Genomic DNA, 14039 nt, shown 5'->3' on the forward strand with positions numbered 1-14039 from the left:
TTCTTTTTGAATCACCCTGTATATTTACCATCAACTGTATTTATTTGCTGCATTCGCAGAAATCCACCTTACCATCTCTGTACACTTCAGTCACTGTAGTTTCTGCTTGTTGTGAAATAAAGCTTTTAACTGTTGTGAACTCTCTCTTGTGCCTTTTAGTGGCCATGAGAAATTTATGTGTCACCAAATAATGTTGTTTTAAAGGCCAGTGGGAAGTATGCTAACTACCAAAGTAATTTTTCCACAAGGCATGTGAAGTATACTCAGGGCCAAATTGGGAACACTTATCCACATAAGCAACTTATCATTTGGTGTCCCCCAATCATCCCTTTCGCTTTCTTGCAGTGGAAACCAGCAGCATCAATTTTCACTACTAATTGTGATATGCACTGTATAAACATCTTGCACTCGGGCGCCCCCCTCAGCTTGGTGCCACAAGTGGCTCCTACTAATTTTGACATGTCTTATGTACAAATCTTAATGTTGTTGCTGCTCTGGTGCCCCTTTCAGCATGCCACCCCAGTTTGCGGCTTGTCTTGCTTGGGCCTTAAACCAGCCCTCCAGTATACTTAGAAAAAATTAATATTTCTGTTTGTAGAGTGTGGGAAGTGTATTTACCATCAACACAATTGTTTTACTACACTCATTGGAACAGGTCTTATCACCTCTAGATATGTCTATCATCTTGTGGGAATATGCTGTATCAGTTGTACAAAAACTGGTACAACAATCAGTTTCAATTTGCTGTGAGATCACAACTGCTGTCGTTAGTGAAGTTGGAACACATTGCTTCATTTCTGCTTATCTACCTCTGTGACTTACTGTGCATTGAGATAATAGTATGAACAAACAGAAATACTGAATTTTCAAATCTGGGGCATAGCAAGTGGGCTTCAACAGATATTTAGTGTCATTAAGGGACTTTTGAAGACTGTGTAATGGCAACCTACAGCAGCTCATAAAATGGTATTGGAAAGCTCTTATTTACCACCATAGTTTTTTGGTAAAAATCAGAAAAATAAAATTATCAAAAATTAAAAATAGTCACAATTCTAGTACAATAAAAATAGCTTCCTTGAATCATTGCAAAAAATATGCTTACTTGCCCCACGCATGTCCGAAGGACCACTGCATTGTAATTCAGAATAACAAAGACACCACAATATCATATTTATACACCGATACTGGACAAGTGACTTTCAAATAAAATGTCTCCCCTGTCTGGGAATATTAATAACAGATGTACGAGTACAGGTTGTAGACACATGGTTGACGACATCCGGAAGTTTGGCTCTGGGCAGAGCCAAATTTCATGCTTGGGTAGCCAAATGGGAAGGTGACAGCTCGAAGTAAGTGCGAAGTCCCAGTCCTGCGCATATTTTCATTGTCATCATTCCATCACACAGCTGACGGTAGCCCATATTCACAACTACAAATACATTTCACGTACAGGTGTACTACTACACACCCAAAACCAAGCAAGTCTCTATGAAATGGAAACATGCTGATCCCCCAGTATGAAAAAACTTCAGAGTGATTGAATCTGCCTGAAAGTGCTTGTGACAGTGCTCTGGGACATGCATGCTGTGTTATCGTTGGATTTTACTGAACACAAGACCGCTGTGAATGCTGCAGTGTACATTCAAACTTTGGTTAAGTTGTGTCATGCCCTTCATGACAAATGCCACAACATTAATGATGATGGTGTCAAATTTCTTCATGGCAATGCTCGTCCCCAAGCTGCTATTCTTGTTCATGAGAAAAACATTAAATTTGGGGGGGAGGTGTTCCAGCATCCACTATAGAGTCTTGACATTGCATTGTTGAACGTATGTCTGTTTGGTCCCATGAAGAAATTCCTGGCTGGCCAACATTTTGCAACACATACGTAAGTGAAATCACATCTGCAGATGGCTAAACTCCAACCAAATGGACTCCTACGAACAGAGCATATTGGAACTGTTACCACAATGGGAGAAATGTGTTGAGAATGTTGGTGACTATGTAGAACAATACATAAAAGATGTAAGTTCATTTGTGTCTTTTTGGTAATAAAATTATCTTCCCTTGTACTAACGCTCTCTAGTTTTCTTCCTATCATAAAGAAGTACATCTCTAATCATGTATGTACTTGCCAATGGTGTGTACATGTACAAACTTACTATCCAATCACGTCTTCTTGGTGCTTCACCTATCTTGTCAGACAGTGTACTTTATGAACAACAAGGATCCCAGAACTGGTCACTGGGGCATACCAATTTTTACCATAGGTGGACCAGAGATGTGTTTCTTAATAAGCTAGCCTCTTTGTGTTCAATTTGTGCTAGTAAGCATGATTGTAAGAGATTCCTCAAATACCATAAGTTTTGTCATAAGGCACATAATGGTGACTAACCTTTCTCTGAAACCATGCTGTGTTTCTAGTAACCTTTTTCTTCACAACAACATTTTTTTAATCTCAGTGCAACACTTTTTACTAGCACTTTAATTAAGATTTGAGTTAAAATGATTGGTCAGTAGTTTTCAATGTTGTCACTACTGCCCGTTTAGTGAAATGGATTACTAAATCATCATAATTAAGCAGAACTAGAACTATGACAAATTGTTATGACAATCTGAACTGATACACAGGTATCAGGCAGTAGCAGTCCACTGGTTCTGCCAAGCAATCTTACCTTGTTTTCTGGTAACCTTATCGAGTATGGTGGCTGTTGCCTCCTCTGACCCATGTCTACCTGTATTAACAAAGACTGCATCTTCACCTTTATGTTTCTGACATAACAATACATGGCATTGTTATGGCCAACTTCTTTCAGTTTGCATTATAACTCACATTAATCTAGCTTAGGATCTGATTAAGTGTGACATTTCACCAACCCAATTCCTTGCATGATGTTCAGCTTTTAAGATATACCATAAAGAGAGAACCAACCATGACAGAAACATTCCACATGGGATGAACACGAGGTACATGGAATATCCTCAGACTCCAAGAAGAACATAACAATTCCAGTTCCAAAAAATGCAGGTTCTGGTATGTGTGGATACTACTAAACCATCAGTTTAACAGGCCATAGTGGTAGAAAAAACTAACACACATTATTTACAGAAGAATGGAAGAACACGAGGAAACTGACCCTGTGCAAAATTAATTTGGAATCTGAAAGGCAATACTAGTCTATGACTTATCTTAGAAGATAGGTTGAAAAAAGGCAAATCTATATGTACTACTTGTATATTTCAAGAAAGCTTTTGACCATCTAAACTAGAACACACTTTTTAAAATTCTGAAGATAGCAAGGATAAAATGCAAGGAACAAAACTTTATCTACAACTGTTACAGAAACCAGATCATAAAGACTGGAGGGCATGGAAAGGAAGTATGAGTTTAGAAGGGAGTGATACAGCATTGTAGCCTAACTCCCATGTCATGCAATTTGTGCAATGAGCAAGAGAGAAACTTAATGAGAAATCTGGAAAGGGAATTAAAATTTAGAAAGAGAAATAAAAAACATCGTGGTTTATCAGTAGGATTGTAATTCTGTCAGCGATGGCAAAGGACTTGGAATATGAGTTGAAAGTAATAGATAGTGTCTTCAAACGAGGTTATAAGATGAATATCAACAAAAGTGAAATAATGCTAATGGAGTGTAGTCGAATTAAGTCAGGCGATGCTGAGGAAATTAGATTAGGAAAACAGACACTGAGCGTAGTAGATGGATTTTTTTCTATTTGGGTACCAAAGTAATGGAAAATATCAGAAGTGGAAAGGATAAAAAATGAGGACTGGCGATAGCAAGTGAAGTGTTTAAAAAAAAGAAATATTTTAACGCTTAATATAAAGTAAGTGTTAGGAAATATTTAGTAAAAGTGTTTGATGTTTCTGAAAAAGAGAACTATTTTAACACCTAATATAAATATAAATATGAATATAAGTTAAACTGAACAATGGAAACTCCACATAGGAATACCAACAACATAGGAAAAGATAGATTGCTATTTACCATAAAGAAGACTCCAGCCCGAGACACTTGAGTTGGTGGCCATGTGTGCATAAGGTGTGCTTGCTTTTTTGTGTGTGTGTGTGTGTGTGTGTGTGTGTGTGCTGATGAAGGCTGTGGATGAAAGTTACATGTGAATGTCTTCATGTGAGTATCTTTAAATGTGCCTGCAACTGGACGTGTCTTCTTTACAGTAAGTAGGAATCTATCTTTTCCTACAATATAAGTTAAATGATTGTCTGATGTAGCCTTGTGCGGAAGTGAAACACAGAAAATGAACAATTCAGGCAAGAAGTCAACAGAAGCTTTTGAAGTGTGGTGCTACAGAAGAATGCTAAAGATACAATGGGAAGATTGTTTAATTAATGAATAGATACTGAATCACACAGAGAGAAAAGAGTCTTCCAGGAACACTCAGTTTGATAAGTGAGGGAATGGTGTGGGTAAGAATTATAAAGAGACCACTAGGCTCAACTACAGTAGCCAGGTTTTAGTGGACGTAGGCTGCAACATCTATCAGAGGTGGAGATGCTGCAGAGGATGAACTAATGTGGGAGGCTGTATCAAACCAATATCTGGCCTGAAGCCCACAACAGCAACAATTCACCATGTATTATGTCACTATCACTGTGGGTGACTCACTCCAGCTGACAAGCTTATGTATATTATGGAAGTTACAATGGCCAGTGTTTTAGAGAATGAAGAAATTTTAGCAGCTGCATATGTTTTTTCTCTGGTTGTCATTTAGACTCCTCACATTAAATGGGGGTATATAATAAACAGGAAACAACACCATAATGTTTTTGCAAAATTACACTGCCAGAAAAAAATGCAACTCCCACAAGGACGAGGTCATTTTATTAACAAGTGAGGTGATCAATATTCCATCATTGTAGAAATATATGATAACAAATTCAGACCAAATGAAACATACATCTCACAGTAAAATGTACCCAAACAGGCACATCAACACACAGTTATCACCCTCTGGTGGCAACACAGTTGTGTGTTCTCACATGCAAATGACCGTAAAGCTGCTGAATGGAATCCTGTGATAGACTGTCCCCAGAATCTTGTGCCTGAGAAAGATTGCCCCTAGCACCTTATGCCTTTTGTTGCAATTCAGCAGGCCCCCTGGAGAATGAATAAGTTCCCACTTCATCATGATCCATACATGTTCAACTGGTGAGAGATCTGGTGATCTTGCTATCCGGGACAACTGTTTTACACCACGAAGAGCACATTGCATCAATGCAGCCGTATTTGGAAGTGCACTGTCCTCCTGAAAAAGCACATCACCTTCCTGTCAAAGGAAAGGTAGTAGCAATGTAGAGGGCGCTGGTTACTTTACCCTGTAGAAATGCCAGGTGTGACCATGTGACCACGAGTTGTAACTGATGCCCCCCCTCCCCAGTGAAGCCTGGGTTGGGACCTGTGTATTGTGGGTGAATGCACTCTGGAATAGGCAGCTCACCAGGTCTACAGCATATATGTTTATTTATTTCTTTATTTATTTATTTACATTTTCTTTGTGTGGAGCCATCGTAATGATGGCTTTTGCAAACGTCAGACTCAATACTATGGTTATATTTATACTTAAAAAATACACTATATTCTGTAGTTGTTGCTTCTTATGTCTATTTTTTACATTTATCACATTACAACTGATATGCTAATGCCTCATGTTACAATCACTATCTTAAAATTCATTGAAAGAATATAAACATTTTTCTATTAGAAAAGATTTTAATTTTGTTTTAAAAACATTTCCCGTGTACGTTCTTAGAGAGTTTGGTAGCTTGTTATACCAAATCAAACCACTGATATACGGACTTCTATCAGTCATTTTTAATGTTGTTCTGTTACGGAAATAGTTACACTTTGTTCTAATGTTGTGATCGTGTACATCATGCCCATGATAGCTTCTGTTGGTTGACTTATAAAAAATACAACTACTTTGAAGACGTACAGAGAATATATTGTCAGATATTCGTGCTGCACAAACACTTCACAACGTGAATCTCTGTATCCCACCCCATGTATAAGTCTTATTGCTCTTTTATGTAGTAGTAGTATTCTTTTTAAATGAAAATCAGCTGCACAGCCCCATAGTTCAATTCTGTAATTGAGAAAGGGGTAAAGTGTTCCATAATATACTAATTTCAGTGCTTGGCTAGGAACTATCTTTGCGAGTTGGCTGAGGAGATATATGGCACTACTGACTTTTCCGCATACGAAATTCATGTGGTATGTCCACCGCAAATTTTCATCAACATATACACCCAGGAATGTACAGTTACCATTTTCTGTTGCAGAAATATTACACCCACTATTCATATTGTTGTGATGAGAACTGACTGTTTTAAATGTCAGTAGTTGATATTTGGTGACATTCACCTTGAGTCCCTGATCATTGAAGTATTTTGTTACTTCTGTTACACCACTAGTAGCAAGAGATTCTAGCTCTTTAGATTCGCTCCCATAGAATAAGATTGACGTGTCATCTGCATAGCTTACAATATGGGAGTTAATGGGTTGTGCAATGTCGTTAATATATATAAGGAAGAGAAAGGGTCGAAGGATTGAGCCCTGTGGTACACCTCGTAATACAGGTTCACTGGTGGACTGGGAGTTCATGATTTTATTATCTAGTTTGTATGAAAATTTAGTGCTTTGCTTACAATTTAACAGGTACGTGATTAGAAGATTCATGGCTTGATTCCCAATACTATAAGATTTTAGCTTTTTAAGAAGGACCCTATGGTTTACAGTATCACATGCTCTTGTCAGGTCCAAAAATATACCTGCCGTCTGCATCTTCTGGTCCAACAGACAGTAAACTTCATGGATGAATTGTGTAACTGCTGTGGTTGTACTTTGCTCTTTTTGTGAAGCCATGCTGTGAATCTACAAGGAGTTTACGTTTTGTGAAAAAGCTGAGAAAGGATAATGCTTTTGAATATCTTACTAAAAGTGGGAATTAATGATATTGGTCTATAGTTGGAGACTTCTTCCTTACTTCCCTTTTTATACACTGGTTTCACTACACTCATTTTTAGAACCGTTGGATACATGTTTTCTTTAATGCTGCAATTAATCAGGTGAGTAAGAGGTTTAGAAATTTCTTTTAAGCATGCTATAGTAATAGCATTGGATATGCCATCCCATCCAGATGAAAATTTTTTCTTTAGCATGTATATTGCCCTGCGAACCTCTTGCTCATTCACTTCCACAAATTCAGATTCGGTACACTGGGTGAGATGACACCGGATCTCTATATGTGAATCTGTAATATGTGTTGATTGTTCACCAGAAATGTAGTAGTTATTAAGAATATTACATATAGTATCTGGGTTTTTTATAATGTTACCATCATGTCTTACGCTGATTGGTTCCGTGTTCATCTTGGGACCTTTTTGGTATTTGTCTATCAGCTTCCAAGATACTTTGCTTATGTTGTCAGAGTGTTCTATTGTTTTGCTGTTAATCTGCTTCCTTAGATTGACAATTTCAGTTTTAAAAGTTTGCTTGGCCCTATTGTATTTTTCCTTGAAAACCTGCATAGTAGTAGCTTTATAAAGCTGGTTTAGATCATGTACTTACTGCCTGAGCCTAATCAGATTTGTTGGTAGTTTTAGTCTAGGTACATCTTACACCTTACACCTTAGTCTAGGTACACCTTACACTTGCATACGGACAGCACCCTCTCTCATCAATGAAGACAATCGAGCCATTCCACTCTCCAGTCAACTTCTTTGTGACACCAGAGTAGCCATGCTTGTTGGTTTCCTGGTGTCCGTGGTAGCCTTGCCAGAGGCACATGTGATTTTAATACTGCTGGAAGCCAGACAATTCCCAATGGTCCCTGATGACACAGCTGTTGCACTGTGTGCTCAGATTTCATCCCTGGATGATGTTCAATAGGCCACTGCACAATGTGTCAGTCTCGGTGTGCATTGTACAATGTGGACATCCAGAACCTGGTCAGCAGGCCACTGTTAAAAGCAGCAACACACCACCAATAGATAGTGCCTGATATGTGCAGCAGTACTTTCCTATGTCCCTCCAGCTTCCTGCACATCCACAATGCAACCCTGTTTAAATGGCTGAAGCGGTTCAGCAGGAGTATGTATTTGCCACTGGAGCACAGTTGTACCCTAGAATGAATGTTACAGACATTCACCTCTAAACTCAGCACAATTACTGCCTGCAGAGTCAAAACAGAGGGTGCACAGACAGGCCTTGTCAGTGCCGTCCGATCACCAATGATCGTGAGAAACTTATCACTAACACTATAACCCCTCAGTATGCACATACTTGTGCTGGTGCCATTGAACGCAGTCCTTGAAGATGTTGCATTATTTTTCCTGCAGTGTATATGTATTTGGTCACAAACCAGCTTTCGGCTTCTTAAATCACTGTCCCTGACAACAATGGCCTAAGAAGCTGAAACCTGGTTTGTGACCAAGTATAACTCTTTAGAACATTTGCAAGTGTTTCCTATTTATTATTGTGTCATGTTCTGCCAAGCAGTGAGTGAGGGAGTGAGTGAGTGAGTGGGAGAGAGGGAGTGAGTGAGTGAGTGAGTAAGTGAGTGAGTGAATGAATGAATGTGGGTACAGGTAATCATGTACTTAACTGACCCTTCCTTGCTCTCCTACACCAATTCTCACACATTGACTTAGCTTAGTATTCTTGACATTTGACTTACCTCGTGCTGCCACTGTGGGTTCACTATTACAGAAGCACTGGAGCCGTTGTTTGTGGTAGTTGGGTCAACATTGCCAGCAGGAGTCAGTGCTCCACAAGAACCACAGATGGAGCACTCCTTGCAATGCCAGCGTCCACTCGGCACACGCCGTAGCCCCACACAGTAAATGTGATACCTGCAGTCATCGTAATATCTTAATTTGGCAAACACTATAAAGGTAACTGAAACTATTCACTAAAATTATTACAGGCAGTAGAGAACATCAAAACAAACATATTTTGATAAGAAGCATATGGTCTCCAAAATCTAATTGTAATGTTAGAGAACATTTTGTTAGTGATGCTGACTAAGCTGTTGTGCCTGTGTCATTGACTGGGAATGTGTGTTGATATTCAAAACTATTCTGTGTAGGGACGGACGTACCTGAGAATGTTAGACAAAGGATGCACTGGCAGCACGATGGGGTGTCAGCCCATTTGAGATTTACTGTGTTGAATCATTTGAGAGTCACCTGCAGGAATCGACGGATCGGCTGGAGTGGTTCTGTGACCTGGCCACCCAGGTCCATGACTTCACCTGTCTGTATTTCTTCCTTGTTGTCATACGAAGCAGCTGGCATACAAAACTGTTGTGATAATGGAATAAGACTCGGAACTAGATTCGTGTCACTGCTGGTACAATTGCGAATGCACACTGAGGATGTACTGCGTGCCTTCAAGCAGTTCCTGTGAATGCCATTGCTGAAATTAGCATGCTAAGCTACGTTCTCTGAAACTTGTCCCTAGCATCAGCAATTGCCATCAGGGGCGATATACACACAACAAAAAAAGTTTTGCATCACCCCAGTTCCCAGAACTGCTGAAGATAGACTTTGACTGTGGATATTGTATCATAGACACAGTCCCTTTGCTGTTCAGAGATGTCACTAAATCTGCCCAAAGATATAAACAACCATGCACAAGCAGTGTCTATTAGTTGGAGGGGGTCTGACACCTGATCAGTTCCAGTCATCCCACCAGGAAGGAGGTACAGGGCTTATGTTGCCTGTAGTTCAACAATGCCTAGACAGTCAATATCATGGTTCAATCGCATCTGCATTGTTACCTTGTGCCAGGAAGGGCTCTCAACAAGGGAAGCGTCAGAATGACCCAAAGCAATGTTGTTCGGACATGGAGGAGATACAGAGAGACACGAACTGTCCACAACATAACTCGCTCAGGCCGCCCGAGGGCTGCTACTGCAGTGGGTGACCGCTACCTATGGATTATGGCTTGGAGGAACCTGACAGCAACGCCACCATATTGAATAATGCTTTTCGTGCAACCACAGGACGTCGTCTTATGACTCATACTGTACGCAATAGGCTCCATGATACGCAACTCCACTTCCGACGTCCATGGCAAGGTCCATCTTTGCAACCATGACACCATGCAGGGCGGTACAGATGGGCCCAGCAACATGCTGAATGCACCGCTCAGGATTGGCATCATGTTCTCTTCTCCAATGAGTGTCACATATGCCTTCAACCAGACAATCGTCGGAGATGTGTTTGGAGGCAACCCGACCAGGCTGAACGCCTTAGACACACTGCCTAGCGAGTGCAGCAAGGTGGAGGTTCCCTGATGTTTTGGGGTGGCATTATGGGGGGCCAAAGTATGCCGCTGGTGGTCACGGAAGGTGCCGTAAAGACTATAAGATACATGAATGCCAGCCTCCTACCAATAGTGCAAGCATATTGGCAGCATATTGGCGAGGCACTGATCATCATGGATGACAATTTGTGCCACCATCATGACTTCCTTCAGGATAATGACATTACTCGACTAGAGTGGCCAGCATGTTCTTCAGACATGAAACCTATCGAACATGCCTGGGATAGATTGAAGAAGGATGTTTACGGATGACATGACCCACCAACCATGCAGAGGGGTCTATGCCGAATCGCCATTGAGGAATGGGACAGTCTGAATCAACAGTACCTTGATGAACTTGTGGACAGTATGCCACGACAAATACAGGCATGCATCAATGCAAGAGGACCTGCTACTGGGTATTAGAGGTACTGGTGTGTACAGCAATCTGGACCACCAGCTCTGAAGGTCTCGCTGTATTGTGGTACAACATGCAAAGCGTGGTTTTCATGAGCAATAAAAAGGGCGGATGACATGACCCACCAACCATGCAGAGGGGTCTATGCCGAATTGCCGTTGAGGAATGGGACAGTCTGAATCAACAGTACCTTGATGAAATTGTGGACAGTATGCCACAACGAATACAGGCATGCATCAATGCAAGAGGACCTGCTACTGGGTATTAGAGGTACTGGTGTGTACAGCAATCTGGACCACCACCTCTGAAAGTCTCGCTGTATGGTGGTACAACATGCAAAGTGTGGTTTTCATGAGCAATAAAAAGGGCGGAAATGATGTTTATGTTGATCTTTATTCCAATTTTCTGTACAGGTTCCAGACCTCTCGGAACCGAGGTGATGCAAAACTTTTTTTGATGTGTGCATTTTTGTTTTCTACTTCCTGTATTAATTTGAACAAACAGTTTCAGAACACCATGTATATCTACATCTAGGTGTACTACTAGGTGAAACTACTATTTAATGAAGTACAAATTTCAAATTTATACAGATATTATGTGAATGTGTGGTGTCTGTTCTTCCAGATGTGTGCAGTGTGGGAAAAAAAAAAAAAAAAAAAAAAGAGAGAGAGAGAGAGAGAGAGACAACACAGAATCCGTAACTGTGAGACATTTATGTAAATTGAAGGTGGCGGGGGGAGAAAAAAAAGGCATGAGAAGGAAGAGTTGATGCCAGCTGCATTGGGACTTTATGTGGAATCGGGGGTGCCTCAATGGGCAATGAATCTACCGCCTTTAGTGCAGACACACAATTACGTTCGACTTCATACCGGAATCTCAAAGGGGCTAACATGGAGAACATGGAAGGGGACTGTAAACAGGTGGTGGTAGGTGGGAGTGTGGGTCAGCTGGGGTGTGTGCCAAGACAGTCCAAGCAACTGCAATAAACACTGTTTCTGGATGGTGCAGTGGTTAACACAACTGCCCCGTAAGCAGGAGATTCCAGGTTCAAATCCACGTCTGGAACACATTTTCACTCCTTACCTCTGATTCAGCATAAAGTCCCAATGCAGCTGACATCAGTAGTTCCTTCCCCTTCCTTTCCTTTCTGCCCTCTCCACCTTCAATTTACAAAAAATTTTCAGATATGTTGCAAGGAGAGAAATACAAAGATAGTTTCTATATTTCGTCACCCAACTCATTTTGAATGTGCACAGGAAAGCAAGGACCGGCACCTGAAATGTAGGTGTACATTAGTAATGCAAGCTGCGTTAGTTTCTTGCCTGTTCTGTATCCTGTACTTGTAACATCTTGTCATGATGTGAAATGTGTCTGTAGATTTGCAAATATGATACAATTTCTCTGTGAAAACATAGCTACATGCTAGTCATTTACAAATCTGGATTTTTAAACCTTAATCTGCAACAAAATTTGATAAGTGCAAACAAACCACTTGCACATTACTTACTCAGAAATTCATCTACGCAATAGAAGGGTGAGTCAAGTTTCAATTTGTTTTTAAAACTTCTGTGATCTACCAGCACTTTTAATCTGCAGGATAGGTTATCAAATGTTTTTATTACTGATTGCTTTGCCCCTTTCTGTGGAAGAGTTAGGCTAAGTTTTAGACAGTGGAGGCTGTTTCTGTTTGTGGTCTTCATAAATTCTACTATTACTTTCCAAATTGTGCCTAATTCTTTACAAATAGTGTAAATGTATTTTGAGGCTGTCATTAGCGTGCCTTATTCTGTTAAATAGTTGCTTACGTGAAGTTCATAGATGAACACCACAGTTCTATGCAATGAATATTTTGTGTCTATCTGTGGATTTGCATCATAAAATTATTCCATGTGACATCAAAGAATGGAAGTGTATAAAGTAGGTAAAAATAAGTCACACTTCATCATAAACCTATGAATGAGTATCAGTTGTTATAGGGTTTGCACGTCATAAGGGAACCATCAGCAGCATTCTTTAATCAAGGAAGACAATCAGTTGATGATGATTTCTGTGGTGTCACCGCCAGACACCACACTTGCTAGGTGGTAGCCTTTAAATCGCCCACGGTCCGTTAGTATATGTCAGACCCGCGTGTCGCCACTATCAGTGATTGCAGACCAAGTGCCGCTACACAGCAGGTCTAGAGAGACTTCCTAGCACTCGCCCCAGTTGTACAACTGACTTTGCTAGCGATGGTTCACTGACAGAATACGCTCTCATTTGCCGAGACGATAGTTTAGCATAGCCTTCAGCTACGTCATTTGCTATGACCTAGCAAGGCGCCATTATCAGTTACTATTGATATTGATTCATGTACCATCAAGACCGACGTTCTTCATTAACGGATTAAAGTTAAGTATTCCACCAGCTACGGCCGTTTTTCTAAATTCTAATTTCCTTGTCCTGTTCCAGACCTCATGCCAGCCTGCGTGAGCTAAAACGCGTGCCTTTTGGCCTCCTTCTAGTAACACGGTGTTGGCTCTCCTGCCAACCAGAACAATTTCAGCAGCACAGAGACAGCCAAGAAAGTCATGAAGGAAACTGTGAAATGTACTGAGAGCACAATTTATCTACAACTGAAGGAAAAAAAGGTTGCAACACTCCACTAAACAAAAATGAAGGTTCTGTACATGCTACATGAGCATCAATTAATGCATAATAGGTGTCCAAAAACAATCTCCAATTTCTGCCATTCAGAAGCAACTGCAGACTAGTGCAACCAACAAACTTTGAGTGAGAGAGAGAGGGAGAAAAAAGCAGAGGCAGAGGCAGAGGCAGAGGCAGAGGCAGAAGCCAGAGGCTGAGGCAGAGGCAAAGGCAGAGAGAGTGAGTGAGAGAGATAGATAGAGAGAGAGAGAGAGAGAGAGAGAGAGAGAGAGAGAGAGAGAGTCTGTAGTACAGTGATGACAACTACACTGAGGAGACAGAAGTCTTGCAATGCACATATACACATGGCATTAGTATCACCTACAACAAGGTATAAAAGTGCAGTGCACTGGTAGAGTTGTCATTTGTACTCAGATGATTCATGTGAATCGTGTTCAATGAGATTATGGCCAAGCAGCAGGAATTAAAAGACTTTGAACATGGAATGGTAGTTGGAGCCAGATGTATGGGACATTCCAATTGTTAATTAAAATTAATTCCGAGGTCCACTGTGTCAAAAGTGTGTCGAGAATATCAAATTTCAGGCATTACTTCTCAACACGGACAAAGCAGTGGCCAACAGCCTTCACTTA

At 40.6% G+C, this 14039-nt stretch overlaps 1 protein-coding gene across 1 annotated transcript in view; it reads right to left on the bottom strand.

Annotated features, from left to right (window-relative positions):
- LOC126209916 (titin-like) overlaps positions 1 to 14039 on the bottom strand; it is a 285842-nt gene that overhangs the window by 31380 nt on the left and 240423 nt on the right. The window contains exon 19 of the mRNA XM_049939036.1: positions 8713 to 8887. Coding sequence (XP_049794993.1) covers positions 8713 to 8887 — 175 coding nt within the window. The remainder of the gene's footprint in view (positions 1 to 8712; positions 8888 to 14039) is intronic.

Source organism: Schistocerca nitens, chromosome 10 (assembly GCF_023898315.1).
Source record: "Schistocerca nitens isolate TAMUIC-IGC-003100 chromosome 10, iqSchNite1.1, whole genome shotgun sequence".
NCBI lineage: Eukaryota > Metazoa > Arthropoda > Insecta > Orthoptera > Acrididae > Schistocerca > Schistocerca nitens.